The 19,559-nt window shown below is 48.0% G+C and overlaps 6 protein-coding genes across 6 annotated transcripts; 2 read left to right on the forward strand and 4 right to left on the reverse strand.

Annotated features, from left to right (window-relative positions):
* Positions 1 to 1,758: 1,758 nt before the first annotated feature.
* Positions 1,759 to 5,637, reverse strand: AO090003000450 (RanBP1 domain protein; the record flags this gene model as incomplete). Its single annotated transcript, XM_001819578.3, has 1 exon — positions 1,759 to 5,637. The coding sequence occupies one exon, from the start codon at positions 5,635 to 5,637 to the stop codon at positions 1,759 to 1,761; it is 3,879 nt and encodes a 1,292-aa protein (XP_001819630.3).
* Positions 5,638 to 7,622: 1,985 nt separating this feature from the next.
* On the forward strand, positions 7,623 to 7,973 carry AO090003000451 (uncharacterized protein; the record flags this gene model as incomplete). Its single annotated transcript, XM_023234898.1, has 2 exons — positions 7,623 to 7,742; positions 7,788 to 7,973. The coding sequence occupies 2 exons, from the start codon at positions 7,623 to 7,625 to the stop codon at positions 7,971 to 7,973; spliced, it is 306 nt and encodes a 101-aa protein (XP_023089970.1).
* Positions 7,974 to 9,567: 1,594 nt separating this feature from the next.
* Positions 9,568 to 12,879, reverse strand: AO090003000453 (uncharacterized protein; the record flags this gene model as incomplete). The annotated part of the gene is made up of 1 exon (XM_001819580.3): positions 9,568 to 12,879. One exon carries the CDS (start codon positions 12,877 to 12,879, stop codon positions 9,568 to 9,570), a length of 3,312 nt encoding a protein of 1,103 aa, XP_001819632.3.
* A 1,701-nt stretch (positions 12,880 to 14,580) lies between these two features.
* AO090003000454 (Ran family GTP-binding nuclear protein) lies at positions 14,581 to 15,587 on the reverse strand (the record flags this gene model as incomplete). Its single annotated transcript, XM_001819581.3, has 5 exons — positions 14,581 to 14,712; positions 14,765 to 14,970; positions 15,025 to 15,178; positions 15,251 to 15,343; positions 15,528 to 15,587. The coding sequence occupies 5 exons, from the start codon at positions 15,585 to 15,587 to the stop codon at positions 14,581 to 14,583; spliced, it is 645 nt and encodes a 214-aa protein (XP_001819633.1).
* Positions 15,588 to 16,108: 521 nt separating this feature from the next.
* Positions 16,109 to 17,049, reverse strand: AO090003000455 (putative 26S proteasome non-ATPase regulatory subunit Nas2; the record flags this gene model as incomplete). The annotated part of the gene is made up of 3 exons (XM_023234899.1): positions 16,109 to 16,234; positions 16,343 to 16,629; positions 16,749 to 17,049. The coding sequence occupies 3 exons, from the start codon at positions 17,047 to 17,049 to the stop codon at positions 16,109 to 16,111; spliced, it is 714 nt and encodes a 237-aa protein (XP_023089971.1).
* A 495-nt stretch (positions 17,050 to 17,544) lies between these two features.
* AO090003000456 (putative Rho guanyl nucleotide exchange factor) lies at positions 17,545 to 18,868 on the forward strand (the record flags this gene model as incomplete). Its single annotated transcript, XM_023234900.1, has 3 exons — positions 17,545 to 18,175; positions 18,267 to 18,426; positions 18,697 to 18,868. The coding sequence occupies 3 exons, from the start codon at positions 17,545 to 17,547 to the stop codon at positions 18,866 to 18,868; spliced, it is 963 nt and encodes a 320-aa protein (XP_023089972.1).
* Positions 18,869 to 19,559: the final 691 nt, after the last annotated feature.

Consider the following 19,559-nt stretch of genomic DNA (forward strand, 5'->3'; position numbering starts at 1 on the left):
ACAAGAAGGTCTGGGAGGCCGGTGTCAAGGGCGTTCCTTTCCGTCTCCGTGTCCGCATCTCCCGCAAGCGTAACGACGAGGAGAACGCCAAGGAGAAGCTCTACTCCATGGTCTACGCCGTCAACGTCAAGGAGACCAAGGGTCTCCACACCGCTGTCGTCGACGAGGAGTAAACGGGGAAAATCTTTTTCATTTCCATATTAGATATACCTTTTGTTACTCTATGAAATGATGGGGTTTCTCTCTGTTTTTACGATACCGTCCGGGTCGGGTCTTGCTCGGTTGGGTTGGAACATTTAAATTAAAAAAATCGGAAAAGTTTCTTTCCCTGTCGTGACTCCGCATATTGCTTTCGTAGTGTAAATTTATCTCCACTAGCTCTCTAACCGCGTGCATCACGTTCCTGGAGTTTATAATTCATCTAATAGGCTTTCTGTCATGTATATTGAGAAGTGTATGGATATCCATCCTATCACTCGACTACCCAAAACTACTACCAGAAGTAGAACCCTACTCACATTGGACTAAATCCAACTCAACCCCCAATATTCCTAATCCACCAACCCCTCTCTCACAAACCAAACAATAGACCAATATCCTCATATAGCACCAACATACCCAAATCCCAAACCCACAGACATGAGAACATACGACCATTACCCCTTTTCAAACAACGGACCCGGTCTACGGGACATACTAAGAAGTATCCAGAACCGTAGCCCCGTTCATGGCACTACCAGAAACTAAGGAGGGGGGAATGGATCCGGATATGATTTCCAGAGGTTCTTTCTGGATTAGATTACGTTCTGTTGCGTGTGGTTTCTTTTAATTAGAGTGTTTGGGGAGGAATCAGTGGGTTAATTGAGTAACTAACTTCCTGATCGGGGGGTGGGATACTTCGTACTCTATAGTGGGTTCCTGGTTAATTTGGAAATTAGTTGTGTATACGCTAGAGATTATATTAAGTAGATATTATTGAGGTACGTATTAGTAGGGGGCTAGTTGGTTTCATCGGAATTAATTTCTGGCTTGTTCGTGAACAAGCCTCCAAGGTGGGCTATTTTCTACCTCAGCTGAGATGGCTGTTCTTGTAGGAAAAATGGGCAGTGTGGACTTTACATTCTCTACTGGTTTTTGAGATATCACAGTGTGCAAACAGCGTGGTGTCGTATATTGTCTCTAAATAACAAAAACCGATTAATTCCATTGATCCCTCAAAACCCAAACGCTATGCTAGACTCTCGTCGCTGGTTGGACAGACGACGACATGATGCTCTCCGAGTATGCGGTTGCAATTGCAGCATGCAAAATAGTTACACAAGTGCCTCAGATTGATCAAACAGAAAAGGACACAAAAAAAGAAAAGTAAGAAACACATGAGTGCGACGGCGAACAATAACACCAGATGGGAAAAACAAGACTCAAGATCGAGTTAAAAACGCGGTTTTGCTAAGACAGTTCCCAGAAATCGTAAGGTCAGAAGTACAAGAGGACAAAATGAAGTCGGCGCTGTGAGGGATTGGACTTTATCACGATACCTGGAAAAGAAACAGAAGGCCATGCATACGGCGTCTGAACCTGAACATGTTCCAACGATTGCTTTTATAAGACAGGCGGGAAGGAAAGGGAACTATAAAGTAAAAGGGCCATAATACATCACCAGTTATGATCAACCTGGAAAGAAGAGCATCATGATGGTGGTCAATTGCAACCAATGTGTCACACGTTCGTTGATAGTAAGCAGAGGAGTTCTGCCAACTAAGCCTTGGTTTCTTCCATTGCAGTCCCGAGGCGTTCCGCTTCCTCCTTTTTAACCCGGATTGCCCATTGTTCCGGAGGCCCATCGGCCTGGGGTACAAGGAAGTGCACACTGGTGCCCTTGACAGTGTAACTGAGTTGTTTGATCAAGGATGCGTTCAGGACAATCTTGCCGCTCGGGTCAGCTCTAAGTATAACACGGCCGCGAGAGGTAGTGCGATCCTTCAACACACGAAGAAACCCAACTCCTTGACTGTTCCATCCATCTTTGGTGAGTTTCAAGCCGCGCGCTCTAGTCTCGATCACAACGTCTTCATTCTCCTCACCGGCTCGACTTTGAGCAAGGTTAGCCTGAGGCAAAGCCTCAGCTGCATCACCATCTCCAGACTCCTCGGCTCCCGTGTCGGATGTAATTCCAGGAGTGGACGCGCGGCTGGCAGCAGCAGAGCTGACAGTCGATGGAGCCAGGAATGATGGTGGCTGCGCAGGTCCACCAAATGTGAAGCCAGGTGATGGCGATCCAGTACCAGAAGATGCAGGCTTGGTAGCAGATGCCGCTCCAAATAGTGTGGAGAATGGTTTCGAGGAATCAGCAGCCGGCGTCGCGGATGCGGAATCAAGTTTCGAAGTAGAAGCCGCATTTGAGTCACTGGCAAACTTAATGGGAGAATTCATCTTCCAAGTATTATCCGCACCGGCCTTGGCGGCGCTTGGGGCGAATATAGATGGGGTGCCTGCAGCAGGGGTAGGCGAGGGAGAACCAAAGAGGCTGGCAAAGGGGTTCGGCGTTGCGGGCTTCGAGGTGGGAGCATCGTCTTTCTCGGCATCAGACTTAGAGGGAGTCGGAGCAAATGGGTTTGGCGTTCCCGGTGAGTTGAAAGAGGACGCATATTTGGAGGAATTGAAAAACGTAGAAAGGGGCTTTTGCTCCTCGTCGTCCTGACGCTTCAGCGTGCCGTCTTGCTTGTACTCGACACGGTCAAACAAGCTACGACCACTCGCGCCTGTATCGCTGGCGGATTGCTCGTTTGTGGCGGTCTTCTCTTGCTTCGACTTTTTCAGAGCCTTGGTAAGATCACCGTCGTCACTACTGTCGTTAGCAGAGTTCTCAGCACCACTGCCGGCACCCGCTTTGGCATCCACATATTCGTTGCTTTCGTCTTCGCTAGCGGGCGCAAGGGATGTATCCTTGGACATATCCTCTGGCTCATCACCAGCGGCAGACGCTTCCTCGGTGTCATCAGCATCGTCGTTCTCTTCAGCCTCAGAAGGTGTTGCTGACAAATGACCGAAGATGTTGTTGGGCTTGGCTGATGAGTCAGTCTTCTTGTCAAAGATCGAGGAGGTACTAGCATCCGAGGTGGGCGCGGTCTCCTCCTTCTTATCCAGATCACTTGTCTCCTCGTCGTCTTCGAAACTAAATCCTTTTCCAGGAACAAATTTCGAGCGTTTCGGAGCTTGAGACTCAAGTGCCTCTAGCTTTTTCCGGCGTTCTTCGGCGTCTCTTTTCTCCCATTCAGCCTCGTCTTCTTCATCAGAATCGAAATCTTCCGCCTTGCGCTTTTCCTTCTCCTTTTCAGCATCCTTGTCTACCTGTGCCTTGAACTGGGCGAAGAAATTTGTTGCTCCGGCGCCGAATTTTGGCATGCCAGGAATAGGGGCGGGTGCAGAGCTAGCTTCCTTATCGCCTGACGGCTTTAGGACGAACGGATTCGAGTTAGTAGAGGTGCCATTAGTAGATGCAGTAAATGTTGGCTTAAAGGAAGGGCCGGATTGCGAGAACAGCGACGTCGACGTGGAGTTGTCCTTTGTCGTGGTTGAGGCTGCAAAAAGAGGCTTTGGAGGGGAAGAGATAGGCGTAGTGGAGAACAAAGCAGGTTTATCTGAGTCCGGAGTAGATGGCCTGGCAGAAGACGTAACGGATTGAGTAGAGTTAGGCTTAGTTGGCTCATCACTTGACCCAGAGTTGATGGATTTTGAGAAGGACTGCGCGAAGATGCTCGCCGTCGTGGAGTCTTCACTGACACGCTTTCCTGGCGAAGCAGTGTTCTCATCCTCGTCGGCCACTTTTCTCTTGCTGGTAGTTGGGGTCGCTTGGCTTGCTCCGAAGATGTTGGTAGCTACAGAACCAGTCGCAGTTGTGGTTGTGGCGGGCGAAGAGTCTTCCTTGTTAGAGGCAGCATTCAAACCGAAGGGTTTGACCTTTTTAACGGAATGGCCATCAGCAGTTGCACTTTCGTCCGCAGCTTTACGCTTTTGCGGACCAGCTGGCGCTCCAATGGTGTCACGAACACGCATGTAGAACTGCACAAGAGCATCAAAGTCGTCTTTAGTGGGATCCAAGCGACTCGCTTCACGTTTGAAACATTCATTCAACATGCGCATGCGATACAACGTCTCCACTTCTTCCTTGCTTGCTTTATCAAGATCATCAGGAAGTCCGGATGGTCGCATGTCCTCAAAGCTTGTTGTCGAGCTCTTTTCGGTAGCAGAAGCCGATGAGGCCGATGAGGCCGTGCTTGTGCCATTAACCTTGAATGGGCTTTGAGACGGGGTCGGGGCGGTCACAGCTGGAGCCGGGGTCTTATTTCCTACAGTAGGAGCCGAAAACAACGGCGACTGCGCGAAAAGACCAGAAGATTTAGGAGCATCAGGTCCTGATGTGGGGGTTGAGAAAAGCGGTGTAGGAGTGGCAGCCTTCTCTGGCTGGCTAGTCTTCGATCCCTCGCTAGGTGTAGAGGGCTTTGGAGCGAAAAGGTTACCGAAAGCGTTACCAGAAGAGGACAGTGGCTTCTGCTCCGTGGAAGGCTTCTGCTCTCCGGCTGGCTTGGCCGGGGTAGCTGGTTTTGGCGCGAAGAGACTGCTGAATGGGTTTCCTTCGGCAGGCTTAGCTTTATCCTGGTCCACACTGGAAGTGTTCTGCTCTACAGAAGGCTTGGGAGCAAACAAGCTACCCGTAGATGGAGGCTGGAATAGGCCGCTTGATGGAGCCAATGGAGCTGCAGAACTTGCACTCTTTGAGAACAAAGATGGGCCACCGGTAGAGGGCGTGAACTGGAAACCAGTCTTAGGTTGAGACTCCTCGGGTTTCTTCTCTTGCTTTTCTTTATCCTCCAAAGCCGGTGCTGCAGTTGATGAGGCGGGAGTGCCAAAAAGGTTTGTGGACTGGAAGGGATTTTGGAATGATGTGGTGGGTTTAGCTGACGATGAAGTTCCGAAGATAGACGGTGATGGAGCGGCGGTCGTGCTGGAGGCTGCGGGGGTAGATGAAGCGGGAGAGGGAGTAGAACTGGGTTGAGTAGTCGCACCAAAGAGCGAGGTCGAAGGAGTTGACTGCTCTGTGGGCTTAGCACCAAAAAGGGGCTTAGGTGTCTCAGCAGGTTTCGATGCAGAGCCACCGAACAAGGAGCCAGCCCCAGGACTGGCGAAGTTTGTGGAAGTTCCAAAACCAGTTTGGGAGGCACCACCGCCAAAAATAGGTGGCTTCGACTGCGCACCGTTGTTCTTTGCGTCAGGAGATGTCTGCATAGACTCACCAAAGGCGGTGGACTGTCCGAATGGGGAGGGCTTATTTGAGGCTGACTGGCCGAAGACGTTTGTCGACGGAGCACTGCTGGAAGCACTGTTCTGTCCAAAGATACTGCCTGTGGTGGCGGGGGCTGCCGTTGCAGGTTGCCCAGAGGATCCACTGGTCGTGCTGCTGCCGAATAAGCCTCCCGTAGTGTTGTTTTGTTGCGATCCTGTTCCAAAAAGCCCTCCCGAAGGCAAAGGCTGCTGGGCTGGGGCCGAACTACCAGCTGGGGGAACATTGAACATGTTTCCTTTGAAGCCAGAGAAACTGCCTCCATCAGACGATTGGGTGGTGGAGCCAGCAGTCATACTAGCAAAAGGATTGCTTGTCGTCGACCCCGATCCACCAAACGATGAAGAGAAATCGAATGAGGATGAGCTACTTCCACCGGAGCCGAAAGAAAATGGTGTCGATCCGTTTTGGGTCGGTTGGCTAGGATTTGAACTGGCTCCGGGAAAGCTCTGTGACTGACCAAATGTAAACCCGTTTGAAATTGGTTGGGGTACAGACGGTGTAGAGACGGTATTAGGATTAAGAGAATTGAAAGGGCCACCGAAAGACGCCGTGGTACTGGGGGCAGCTGTGTTGGGACGAGCTCGTCGCCGAACGTCCTTGATCCTATTCAATATGTTAGAAATCAACTATAGTTGCTAGAGTTATATGCAAGGAAGACAAGAGAAGTAATCATAGGGACAGTTTAAGGATCGAGGATGGATGGGTTAAGAGCACAATGCGATTTACAATCACAAGGGTATGTTGAATAGGACAAAGCGGCACAATGAAACAAAGATAGAACACATTGAATCACTTTGACACATGGCAGGCTGCAGGTAAATGCCAACAATATGAGACAGATCGCAAATGTAGGTTTATATCCACTTACTTTCTCTGCGCCATTTGCGCAGCGGTTGCCCGCTGCGGCTTTTCATCTGGTGTGCTGTTCATATTGAAATCAAACAAGTTGGAATCCTTGTCCCCCTGAGGGCCCTGGGCCGATCTTTTCGACATCTATTGTATTAATAGTCTCCCTGTCTAGGCTTTGAATGCCTCGGACAAACAAGAATAGTTGACTTCGCCCCCTTCCTAGACCTCTGTTCAAGCCCCTTCACTCGGATGTCTCATCCACTAGGTGGGCGTCTTGATCGCGTTGGTCTTCTTCCGGGAAGATAGTGCTTTGCTCTTGGTTCCAACTGAGGATCCAGCGCCGGTTGTCACGACGATTATCGAAGCGACCGGCGCACGGGTGCGAGAGACGGGGGAATAGGCGTGTAAGAGAGATGGTCCGGAAAACGCAAATGACAGGACCACTTGATTGTCGTTTTCTAGGTTACTAGCGGTTATTCCAGTAACTGTCACGTCCTTGCCCGGATTCAGTGAGATGGATAAAGCCGGGAAGCTTGCGCGCTGAGTATGTGCCCCGGAAATCGATCGCGACGAGCGCGAGGCAACGGGATGGGAGTTAGGAGAGGGTGAGGGATGAGAAGGCAGAGCGGTATAAATACAGCGCTCTCTAAGATATCAAAAGGGCAGATGCCTGCTTTTGATATGCTCTGCCTTTGATTGGGATAGTCGTGGCTCGAACGAGCTTCGTTTCGGTTTGTCTTCACGAGAGGCTCGCGACTTTTTTTTGACGGGGAAAGTTGCCCATAGAAAAAAAAATACGGTCACGTGAGAATGCAAGGTGACCCTCTTGGCAGGTTGACAGGCTACTACTAATAGTATGGGAAAACGCCCGAGAGAATGCAATATCATGCAAGGAAATAAATAAACAATCGATATCGATGACAGATTGCGCTGCTTGGTATATGACAGCTCCTGCACTTGGGGGAGGGGTGAACTTGGGGGAATTCACTATATAAACAGACAACCTGTAATGCTTACCATCGTTGTTACATACAGACCCACCATGGACACACCTAGATATGTACGTACGCAATCATACCAACCTTTATAAACTATAATGAGTAAATGTACTCTCACTTTATTATTATCTTTAAGTAGTATTTATCGGTAGGAATCGGGTTTATTAAGTCCAAGTTTTGATGTCATGTATCATGATGTCAATATGGGGTCCGGATATTCGCAGTAAAATATATTCCGGGTATGGCATGTTAACATTCAAATTACTTCTTGTCAGTTGGCAACGACAGCCAAGGTAAAGTATACAAGTTAAGAGGCTACAATCTTCGTAGTACCTAGAAAACTAATATAAACAAGAAAATGCACCTATACATGGTGTTCTCACCACACCACGCCTACATCATGGTAAATGAAAGTGATCTGCAATGAAGTCATGTCTCATACTAAATATGCCCTGTGGATAAACGAGAGCGTAGGCTTTATGAGTGGTTTCTGGTCCTACACAAAAGAAAAAGCAAGAAAGCAAGAAAAGATTCATAAGATGGATGGAAATGTACATTTAACCGAAACACTACACAACGAAACTGGGTATCTATAGCTTGGCCTTGCCCTGGGCCTTCTTCAGGACGGGCTCCATCTTGGTCGCCTTCATAATGTTACCCTTGATCTTGAGCTTGCCTCCCATGAAGAGTCTCTGGGCGTTGGCCTTGCCGCTGACCAGGGAAGCGAAGTCAGAGTCGGAGAGGGACAGAGTCACTGTTTATCACCGACGCGATACGGTTAGCTTCTTTGTCACCAAAACAAAAGGAAGTCCGCGGAAGACGCCGAGGCGACACTAACCATCAGCCTTTTTACCCCCCGAAGGAGCACCCTTGCCCACCTCACCCTTCTCCTTGAGGTCGAGGTACCAGCTCTCTTCCTGGCCCTTGTCATTCTTCAGGTTGAAAGCGACGATTGCCTTGGCCTTGTCGACAGCCTCCTTGCGCTCAGCAGCGTCGCTCTGGAGAGCGGCGTTGATCGCATCGAAAGCAGCGGAGGAGGGGAAAGCGTCTAAATAAATAGTTATCGTTAGTCGCGGATTTACCGAAATATAGAATATTTGCTGGTGGGGAAAAGTTGTCTAGGGAGAGACGTACCGTTCTTGAGAGACATGGTGACAGTTGTGATACCACGATTGTGAAGGGATGTATATAGTAGTGGATGGGTGAAAGGTAGTGGATAGTTGAATAGTCGTGTGTCTCAGGAAAGAGGGAGGGAGAGAAAGAAGATTTAAATAGAAAGAGTCTGGGGATTTAGAAACCAGGAACGTCAAGCTTCCCCGGAGTGTTCGGGGCATGTGAATGGAGGGCGGTCGCGGGATTTCATGCCTCGTCATACGGACCGAGGCTTTTTACCTGAGCCCTTTTCCTGGCTCTCACTCCTGTGATTCCTGGTTTCCTACGGAGATTATTCTTGACCCTAATGCTGGCATACATGAAGCATTGCATTTCTTGTCTTCTCCTTGCCAGTCTCTGATTTACAATCTCGCCTGTGCTGGCCCTATGTAGAGGATCAGGCTGCAAATGATATTGCGCTGGGTGAAATATACATGGGTAGAATCTATACTGTACTTCCGTCCACATGGTTACATACACAAGAGCCCCGCAATTCGATGATAAAGACCGTTGCGCAACAGAGGGGCTGGAAGACCCTACAAAGGGAGATGACCTCTGGTTAAATCTATGGCTGGGAGGTTGAGTCCCAACAATAACCAGATCGATGATTCTAGAGAAACAAATGAACTAGATGAAGATCAGCATTGCCTATTGCGGTAAGCAGCCCGAACGAGGAATCTCCGGCTAAAGAGGGTACTGTTTACTACTAGGTGGATGTACTCTGTCCCATATTATGATTGCAAGGGAGCTGCTCGCGTGCTCACCGCATTTATACGGGAGTTGACTGTAATAAAGACTTTTCTTTCTTTCAATTCATCCCATTCTATCTTCCCATCCAACTCAGTGGAGTTAATACGTCCATAAATGAAATGAAGGGAGGAAAAGGCCAACAAGGAAATGCGACCAGAAGGACACCGAATTTCAATTTCGCCTCAAATGACCGTCTTGGTTCAATGCGATTAACCCAGAAGTTCGCCGATATTAACACATCTCCTCTTAGTATTTTCGATGGACTTGAGCAAGGAGTGGATTTGTTTAATAACACAACAGTCTATGGTTCGACATAGCACAATCGCATTCAAGTGTGAGAAGTTAAGGGGTAAATAGATCTTGGGTATCTTCTAGAGGATACGAATCCAATTAAATGTTCAATTCAGAAATCCGCCAACGCCATGCTGATGAGATAAAATATGAATCCCCCTAGTGAACTCCCTAGAAATGAAGTTAGCTTTGAACGACACAGTTAAGACGAGGGAACAAATTTGAAGCACATACAAATAAGTAAGCCAGCTCTTGGGTTCCAAGTCTGGAGATATTCTTGGAGGCATTTTCGTCCAAAGCTCCTTCGATTAGCTCTCGCTTCTTATCCTGAAGTTCAAGGATACGGTCTTCGACGGTATTCTGCACAAGAATCCGATGAATTTGTACCTCTCGCACCTGTCCAATCCGATGCGCGCGGTCGATCGCTTGTTCTTCGATGTATGGATTCCAGAATGGATCGAAGATAATAACCTGTGATGCGGCAACGAGGTTCAAGCCAGAGTTGCCCGCTTTCAAGGAGACCAATATAATCTTGCAATCGGGGCTATCGGTGAAATCCAGTACTGCTGAGTTTCGATCTCCCGGCTTCATGCTACCATCATACCGCCGATAACCCCAGCCCTGACGCACAATCGGAACCTCAAGCAAGTCAAGCAGAGACGTGAACTGGCTGAAAATGATTGTCTTCTCCTCACCCTCCTGGATACCCCGCAGAATATCCATGGCCTTTTCGATTTTAGCGCTCGACACCCAAGTCTTCTCCAGCCGACGGAGGTACTTGCGCTTCGATTTCTGATTCTTCGAGGCTTCTTTTTTCAGTTCGGCAAGGGTTTTCTTGGCCTTAGCCATTTTACCTTTCCCCTTGTGCCTGGACCTCTTGGACGAGCTTTCCTCGTCCTCCTCATCATTGACAATAAATCGATTCAGGCTATCGTCGTCATCACTATCATCACTCTCGTCTTGCTCTTCTGCAGGCTTGATGGGCTCTTCTTCGACTGGATCATGGGAGTGGTCAGGGTCATGGACCTTTCTAAACGACACATGATCTGTAATCTTCTTCGGGTCTACTTTGCCACGGCAGTTAGGGCACTTGACTTCTACTGCACCGTCGTGACCCTGTCTCACAGCTAATGACGGATCGGAAATCCTTGAGAAGCATTCTGCACAGGTGCTATGCCCGCAAGGGAAGAAGATGATTGGATTTTCAACGGCATCCATACAGATGGGACATTCGAGATCATCATTGTTGCTTTTCAAGCGGATCACAACCTCTTGATCGAATTCTTTCGCGTTTGCAATCAAATCCAGTTCATCTGTGTTCGCGTTGAGCTTGACGCTGAAGTCGGTAATCAAATGGGGATGGCAGCACGCCTGTCGTAGCCGGAGGAGTAAGACTAGAATATTGGAGTAATTTCGTCCCACGGTTCCTGCCTCGAGATACCTGTTGAACTGGAGTTGAGTTCGAGCCTCGAGCGAACTGTATAACTCTAGTTCATCTTCGCTGAACACAGCGTGCACTTTTTCTGAGATCCGTCGCGGGAGTTGTAGAATTGGTTTCCCGTCAATCTTGGAATCTTTAGTTCGCCGCAAGAGGACCGCCTTCAGAAGGACCTGGAGTTGTCTCATTGCTTTGCGCTGTGCACTAACACTGGACCCCTTGAGGGGCCGTGTGAAGTCGTGATTGAACCGCTCCAAATTGCTGTAAGGCTTGATGCGGAGAAATCTCAATAGTGAGTGCAACTCTTGGACATTGTTCATCATGGGAGTTCCGCTCATACACCAGCGATAGGTGGCGTTAAGACGACAACAGGCAAGGGCAGCTTTCGTGTTACGGTTCTTGATACACTGAGCTTCATCAATGATCACACGATACCACTTGCTGGACGGCCCAAGACACGGTAAAGATTTGGCAATTTCTCTCGACAGGGTTTGTTCGTTGGCGCCAGACGACTGTAGCTCATCGTATTTTTCTCGACGCTTGAGTTCGGAAGACAACGTTCCAAAGGTAGTAAGAACCACGTCATAGTTCTTCAGGTCCCTAAAGCTCACAGCTCGCTTTTCGCCATGCAAAATATAGACCGAGAGTTGGTGACGGCCAGGCTTCAAGATTCTTCCGATCTCCCGCTTCCACTGCTGCATCAGGGCGACGGGGGCAATAATCAAAGTCGGTTTTCGTTCCTCGTCCGTAGAGGGTCGGGATACCATGAGAGCAATGGCTTGTATTGTCTTCCCCAGGCCCATATCATCAGCGAGTATACCACCTTTTTGCTCCTGCTCCTCCATCGATTTCATCCATGCCAGCCCAAGCTTTTGATGCTCCAACAACGTTACTTTGAGAGCCTCGGGAGTCCCTTCACGGTTTTCCGTAGAAATATCCGAATCGGGCCTGATAGTCTCCAGAAGTTGTTTGATCTCTTCATTGACCTTTGTTGGATCAGCTCCATAGTAATCACTCATCCACTCCGGCAACTTGTTCATGTCGTAGCCCGTGGGACCTGGATAAGGAGGAACCGAGCTATCATAGGATGAGAAGGGATTAGGAACCCCCCCGAAAATGGACCTCCCCGCATGTTCAAGCAGCTGCTTCCCAGCACTGAGCCTTGCCATGGTGTTCTGCAATACGTGTGGGCCGTATGCAGGGCCAGGTCCACCGATACCACTTGGGCCGGGCATTGACTCTAGATAAGGATACAGACTAGAGTAAGGTCGCTGTTGCTGAAAGCTGTCTTGCAATGAGTAACGCGAACTGCCGATGGAATGGTGCGATGGGAAAGGACGCTTGGAGGAAGGACCGATGAGAAGCTCGAAATCCTGAGCTGAGATCTCGGCAATATCGCTATCATCGCTGTCGGGTATAAGGGTCGGTTGGAGGCGCTGGGGCCCAGGCCGATTTGTCTCAGGCAACGGAGGCGGTACAAATGGTGAACGATAAATATCTGGGGTCTGTATGGCCCCAGGCATTAATCGATTGATATCGGGAAATGGTGTGCCGTTGTTTACCCTGGGAGGGGAAAGTAAAGAAGACTCAGAGTAGTGAGTGGATGACGTGCTTCTGGCTGAAGTTGGGCGAGGTGACTCTTGCAAGCCTTCCAGTCTACGAGCATACTCCTCGTCGAGGCGTTCCTGTTCCTTGCGACTCTCGAGCCATTGTTCAGCTTTTCGCTGTTCGTCTTGGAGCTCGAGTATATCTTGACTGTCCAAGCCCAGCACTCTTCGAAGTTCATCAATGCTGTCATCAAAGCCGTCATCCTGCCCCTGCCCCTGAAGACTACGAATAGACAATGAACTCGGGCTAGAGGAAGGCTTCTTTGTTGCGATCCGTTTCAAGGGTAGGTCCAGATCATCAGTCCAATCTGTTTCGACACTATCATCGTGGGCGTGATTGGGATCATAGTCCTTTTCCCGCCCACGCTTTCGAATGGTCAACGGCCCTAAAGGTTGAGATTGCTCCGCTAGCCTCTTCGCCGACTGGAATGGCTGCGACGGGGGAGACATGGTCGACTGATCCTGTCGTAAACCCCTAGGAGAGTTGACAGGACTAGAGTCAGAGCTTCCATCTAGCTGCGCTCGATACGAAAATGAGTTTTCCGGACCCTGGTGGGGAGGAAAGCGACTATGTGGCGGGCTCTTTGTGGCAGTACCGCGTAGTTCTGCCAGTCGCGTTTCTAATGTTTTGATAACATCTAATATCTCTTGCCTTTCAGCAAGGGCATTTGGTCGTTGTTCTTCTAAGCTTTGCAAAATAACATGGTTTAGCTGAAGATCTTCCAGGATGTCTTCTATAGACGCGTCAGTTGAGGAAGCCATGATGGATGAATCCAAGTTTGAGAATGTGCTTGTGAGCTTAGTGCCCAAAGCTGCCACTTTGTCACAAAGGCGTTCCGGCTTCGCGATCAGGGACAATTCACAGCTCTGCAATGTACATGAGTTAACTTGAGGTGCGACATTAAAGACCGAAGAATGTAAGATGTGGGATGAGTGATCGCTGGAGAAGATGATGTGTAGATTGACGATCACGCTTGGCAGCGGAAAGTGGATTTTAATTCTGATGGAACAGGGCGTAAAAGTCAAAATAAAAAAGAAAAGAAAAGAAAAGGAGACAGGTAAATACACCCGGAATAGGCTAGAAAACACAAGAGAATTTAATAGTGAATGAGTATTATGAAGCTGCTGCCTGCACTGCAGTGTTGACTGATGTCGGTGCCTGTTGGTCAGTAGTAGTTGTACTTTACATTATCAGCTCGAGAATACTTTTTTCCCCTTTTATCTACTCACCCCTGTGTTCTTCCCCTCTTTGATCTATCACATTATCGCATACACGTATATACCATATCGGAATTCTATCATTGGCCTGGAACTATTAATGTCTCTCTTTTTTATTTGCTCCTAGTACAGTTCCAGAGGATCTGCTTGTTTTTCTTCTTTGATATAGTATATTTGAGGGATATATTTTAGTCCTTACTATACTTACAAAGAATACTGCCAGACTGCATACAGACTCATCTATCCGAGATTCACTTCTGGAGGCTACTAGTATATGAAGTCTTGCTCTCAAACAGTCTCCATCAGTGAATCCACCCAGTAGCAACTACTACTACTACTACTACTCTTCATTGTAGGTAAATCTCGAGTCCCGAGGTCGCGTCGACAACCTTCCCCAACCAGGCATATCATATGCAATACTCGTACCTAGATATCCAACACTTTTTAACACCACCCAGAAATATTGACATCATGGATCATAACTACTACAGTTCATGTTTGAATGGGGAAAATGGCATATTACCCACTGACACAGTCGATAATGGCTGTGCATCCAGTCTATATATTATTTAAGTCGAAGCATACTCCCTGTCTTTTCTCTTCTTCGGTTTTTCTTTCCTGTGGAATAAAGAATAATGCTTTTGTTTTCTTTTTTCAATGGGCTATGCTAAAATAGCCAACAATCACAGAGCATGTTGTGGTCCCTTTGCTGTCAACAGTGTTATCGTTTCAAAAAAAATCAAGAACTTTGTGGAGAGTCTAGACTACTAGTAGTTATATGGAAAACGCATAATCATCCCCATCATCCGCAAACTCATCCTCCGACCGCTATCGTTGTATCGTAATTCAAGACCTTGCATAACGAACCCAACATGTTGGGAGGGACCGTAGCCATAACAGTTGTCCAGCCCCATCCATTTATTGTTCTCAGGCTTACAGATCGGCATCATCCTCATCGGGCAAAGGTTGGGCCGAGGCAGTTACGATATCCGCCTCATACTGCTTCAAAACTTCCGGGTCGACCGAGACCTCAGGAGGAGCAAGAGCAGGGGCAGCAACGAAATCCTAGATACTATTTTAGCAGGTGACGACAGTGGACTGCAGAAAGGCAACTTACCAGTGTGGCGTTGCCGACCAGCTTCCGAGCAAGCCAGAGGAAGGGCTTCTCGAAGTTGTAGTTCGACTTAGCGGAGATATCGTAGTACTGGAGGTTCTTCTTGCGGTGGAAGGTGATGGTCTTGGCTTTCACCTTACGCTCCTTGACATCAACCTTGTTGCCGCACAGCACGATGGGGATATTCTCGCAGACACGGACGAGATCACCTAGAAGTTGGGTTACTCAGATATTCACATGCCGAGGATGTAAAAAGAACTTACGGTGCCAGTTGGGAACGTTCTTGTAGGTGATACGGGAGGTAACATCGAACATGATGATACCGCACTGGCCGTTGATATAGTATCCATCTCTCAGACCACCGAACTTCTCCTGGCCGGCAGTATCCCACACGTCGAACTGGATTTGTCCAAGGTTCTACCACAACCGTTAGTCGTCTGAATACAGGATGGGGGTATAGCCCAAAGCGGGGTCCTTGGTGGGGCATACGGTGGTGAAATTAAGAGGGTGCACTTCGACACCGAGAGTTGCGATATACTTCTTCTCGAATTCGCCAGTAAGGTGGCGCTTGACGAAGGTGGTCTGCAAGGAATAATGTTAGTAAAAACGTCTCATTATCGGGTTAAGAGATTTGGCGATGGCGGCGGGGAAGGGAGGATAAAGAGTAATGGCAGAAAGGCCTCCTGTGCCGAAAGATAGCGACCACGAGATATAGACAAAGGACATATGGACGCTGTTTGATGTCAAAGAAATAGATCCAACTTACCTTTCCAGTACCACCGTCACCGACAAGGACAAGCTTAAAGGTTGGGACTGGGGCAGCCATGGTGATATTTTATGTGAAAAAAAAGGTGGAATAAAGTCTCAAAAACGATGAGGTCCGGGAAGAAGATTATGCGTATCAAAAGTCGACAAACGGTTGCGACTGATGATAGATGAAAGAACGCGGTGTATACGGTGAGATAGGGTTTTAAGCACAGGGAGGGAACGAAGTGAAAGGCGAACCTGGTGATGGAATTTTTGCCCTGAGTCGGTCACCAAGTTTTAAGCCACGTGACAAAAGCCTAAGGCACACATGCCCCGCAGGATCGCGGCAACTGCACGGCTATTGATCACTTTTACTAAACCAAATATACTGATATGAAGTGAACGAGAAAGGGGGGGGGGAAAAGAGCTATTTCAGGGCACTCCGCCATGATGTTTTTCGTAAATGTTTTCAAGTCATCATCATTAATATCCTAATTAGTAACTCCTTTGTGATGCCTTCTTGCTTGTCCCATTAAACAACTCCAATCATTAAGAAACCATACCGCATGCCTCGTCAAATACAATAGCCTTTGTCTCAAATCACAAAGGAACAAGATGACAGCCCAATAAACCACGACCACCCCAATCTCGTCGTGGCACAAGCTCCAAGTCCAGCTCTGTGGCATCGCCCCCATCTTGCCTGAGAACTTTGACGATCAAAGTACGCTGATAGAATGAAAGTCAGTCATTCGTAAAATTGGCCCTTCATATTAAGCGACAAACCGGCCCCAGATACAATTGAAAAAGGCGAAAAGAAGAGCCGTTAAAACTTACCCCTTCGTTTTGTTGGACCGATTCAGCCACCTTGGAGAGACGCTCATGGTTTATCCAATTAATGGTCCCAAAGCTGCGTATCTTGTCTCCCGGTTTCAGGCCAGCCCGATCCGCAGGACTTGCGGCTGCGACACTGTTTACTCTTGCGAATGGTGGCCCAAGCATCGCGGCATCCGACGAAGGATTGCCAGTCAAATTGGATTGTGTTCCACTAGACCCATTTGTATTACTGACAGAAGATGTATCACCTTGCGCGCGTTGAAGATTCGCAAAATGATCGTGAATACCTGCCTCCAGATATTTCATGACCTCTTTGTGGTCGTAGCGAAGTCGAATAATTTTCGCGCGTATTGTGCGGACTGCGTTAGGCTTAGTGATGGTTTGGACATAAGAGAAGCATTCTTACTCTGGGCAACGTCAATATCGGCTCGTGGGAAGTCGTCGAATGTTGTCAGCGATGAATTCATGTTAACACCGTGCTGCAAAAGATTCAAATGATTAGATATATTCTCGAGGGTAGGAGCCATCTGATTACTCACAGACGTAAGGATACTGCTTAACGCCGAAAGTTCCTCTTCAATACGTTCCTTTTCCTGCATCAATTCGACCATGGAGAGCTTCGCCGGGTCGCGGTCAGGCCCTCCGGTCGTTGTAGGACCGGAGGCCACTGTTGGTGCATGAATATTATCGTCCATATGTATTACCATCCTAAGATAAAACCAATGAGAAGTAAGGCATCGCTGCTGTGGTTGGGATAGAAGGCCAAGAAGAGTTGTCTGGACTCTGTGGCAGTGATAAAATAAGGTGGTGGTAGTTTGGTGGGTCTTTGTTCTGGAAATCTGGAGGAAGTTCGGATCTTGGCGTATGGCCTTTTAAAGACCTCAGTCACTTTTGCTTATACACAGTACTCTCGAATGCTGTAATGAATAAGAAGAAATCGATCGATTTAACTGTTTCAACATAGGGATTATTTGACGTTGGTGGATTTACCTCCGTTCTCCGTTCTGCGTTTTGTGTATATTATCAATTAGATAGCGAGAGCTTGTTCCAGGTACATTTCATTGCGCTTGACAAGTTATTCTACATTAAAAAGTAGGTCGTTCCTACCCTGGATTGCGCTGCTCATGATCAGTCGCATGTAGAATCTGTAGGAAGGTGGATCTTATTTCCTTCCGTCTTGGTCTGTTTATCTACAATGCACTATGGGCCATGACTTCCTCTTACAGCATGTGCTTTACTGTTTTCTGCCCTACGAGCTTCATATATTCTTACTGAAGGGATGGTCCGTATCCCTTCCCACTGTGGACTACCCTATTCTATATAAAATTGTTGTTTTATCTATCACCATGGAAGGGCTCAAAGAAGAGGGGGCTGAAAAGCACCATCTGGTCATGGGAGACTTCGAATTAGAGGCGAAACGCAGGAATTTAACCGATTCACATGCGCCAGAAGAGCATACCCCAAGCTTTCTACCGTTTAAACGTTGGGTCAAAAGCTTTAGAGCAAAAAAGAGCTACAGTCCCTGTCAGCGTCTAAGATACGTGGAGGGCTGGTCGGATACTACGCAGGCACACTGTGAGAATACCAATGCATTGCCCTGTGGAGGAGGACAGGATCTGCAGTGGGAATGTCTCTCAGGTCACTCATCCAATCTGGAGACCATCAAGACGAGTACCTTGAGCGTTGCCAGTCAAAGTGTAGTGAGATCAAGGGGAACCACCCAGAGTACGAATCGGAGTTTTGGCTCAGACCTGCGTGGGTCTATAGAGAGCTTAAGACCAGCATTGAGCCCTTCGATCGATGAGGAAGCACACAACCGCGCTGTTAAGCGGCGTAAAGTTCTTCGAGAGATTATTACTACTGAGTCGGACTATGTGTTTGGCTTGAAAGCCCTTATCAATGTATACCTTGCATTGGCTTCAAGAGTCCGCCTCGAAACTGACTGATTGGTCATCCCAGGTGCTTTTCCTTTTCTCCGCAAGACCGGAGATCTACTACAATCTCCACCAAATTCGCGAACTACACGAAGACCTTCTGGCACGGATCCGGAAGGTGACGCCAATGTCTAGCCTTGCGGCGGTAGAGTATGACAGATTGGTGCCTCAGGGTGTACATGAGCGCTTTAATCCTACTGCTCTGAGTCCGAGAGCACTTCAGAGTAGATCTATGAGAACACGTTGTTTCAAGAGATCCGTACTTTCACGCTTTAAAACACTTGCAGCAGAAGCGAATGAAGCACTGGAAGTTGCAGTTGAGATTGGAAAGCTAGTACGTTGCTCGAACTTGTTTGATTGGCAGTGCTGATGCCGAACTATGCAGTCAGCGTCCTTTGCAACATATATGGATTTCTGTAGCAATTACGAGCAGCTTACGGAGGATGTGGATATTCTACGTCAATCAGTGCCGAACTGGTCGGTTTTGGAGAATGGTATCGAAGCCTTGTCGAAGTCAGTAGCGTCGATTGAGAACCAGGCCCTCGAAAATAACAAATCGATGCTGTTGCATGACCTCCTCATAAAGGTTTGAGTCAATAGCGCAAAAGAGATGTACAGTCAAATGCTGATGAAGCCCCAGCCAATCCAACGCCTTTGCAAGTATCCATTACTGCTCCAAGAGTTACTAAAGTGGACCCATATTCAAGACGACCCAACTGCGCATGACGGAATTCACCAAGCTTTGGAGGGCGTTCGTGCCATGATCAATCAAATCAATAATGCGCCTGGCAATCCGGTTAACAAAGGGATGGTACAAAGGACCCTCTTATTACAAGAGATGCTAAGGCTCCCCAAACTGGTAAGTAACTGGATCAATAGAAATCCAGAAGGCTGCGTACGTATGGAATTTGACCGGCTTTCAGGTTGCTGTTCATAACATTTACAAACAATTGGGACCAATGACTCTTTGCGGAGTTCTCCATGCCACATACCAGTCTTCGACATACCTTGCAGGTGACTATATGGTCTGTGTCTTATTCAAGAGCCACTTTTTGCTGGCCAAAACCAAGAATGACGATCGCAGCTTAGAAGTGGTCGCGTGCTTGTATGTCTGTGATGCGAAGATCGATACTCTAAGGAATGGAAAAGGTACGTAGGCTTTCTTCCTTTCCCTTTCCCCATCCTTCTTATGCTAAGCTGCAGAATAGGTCTTTGCTGCCATGGGTGCTTCTTCTCATGGAAATTGGTGTTTCAATTTCAAAATACAAAGTTTGAGCTTGTTT

This window comes from Aspergillus oryzae, chromosome 2 (genome assembly GCF_000184455.2).
Source record: "Aspergillus oryzae RIB40 DNA, chromosome 2".
NCBI lineage: Eukaryota > Fungi > Ascomycota > Eurotiomycetes > Eurotiales > Aspergillaceae > Aspergillus > Aspergillus oryzae.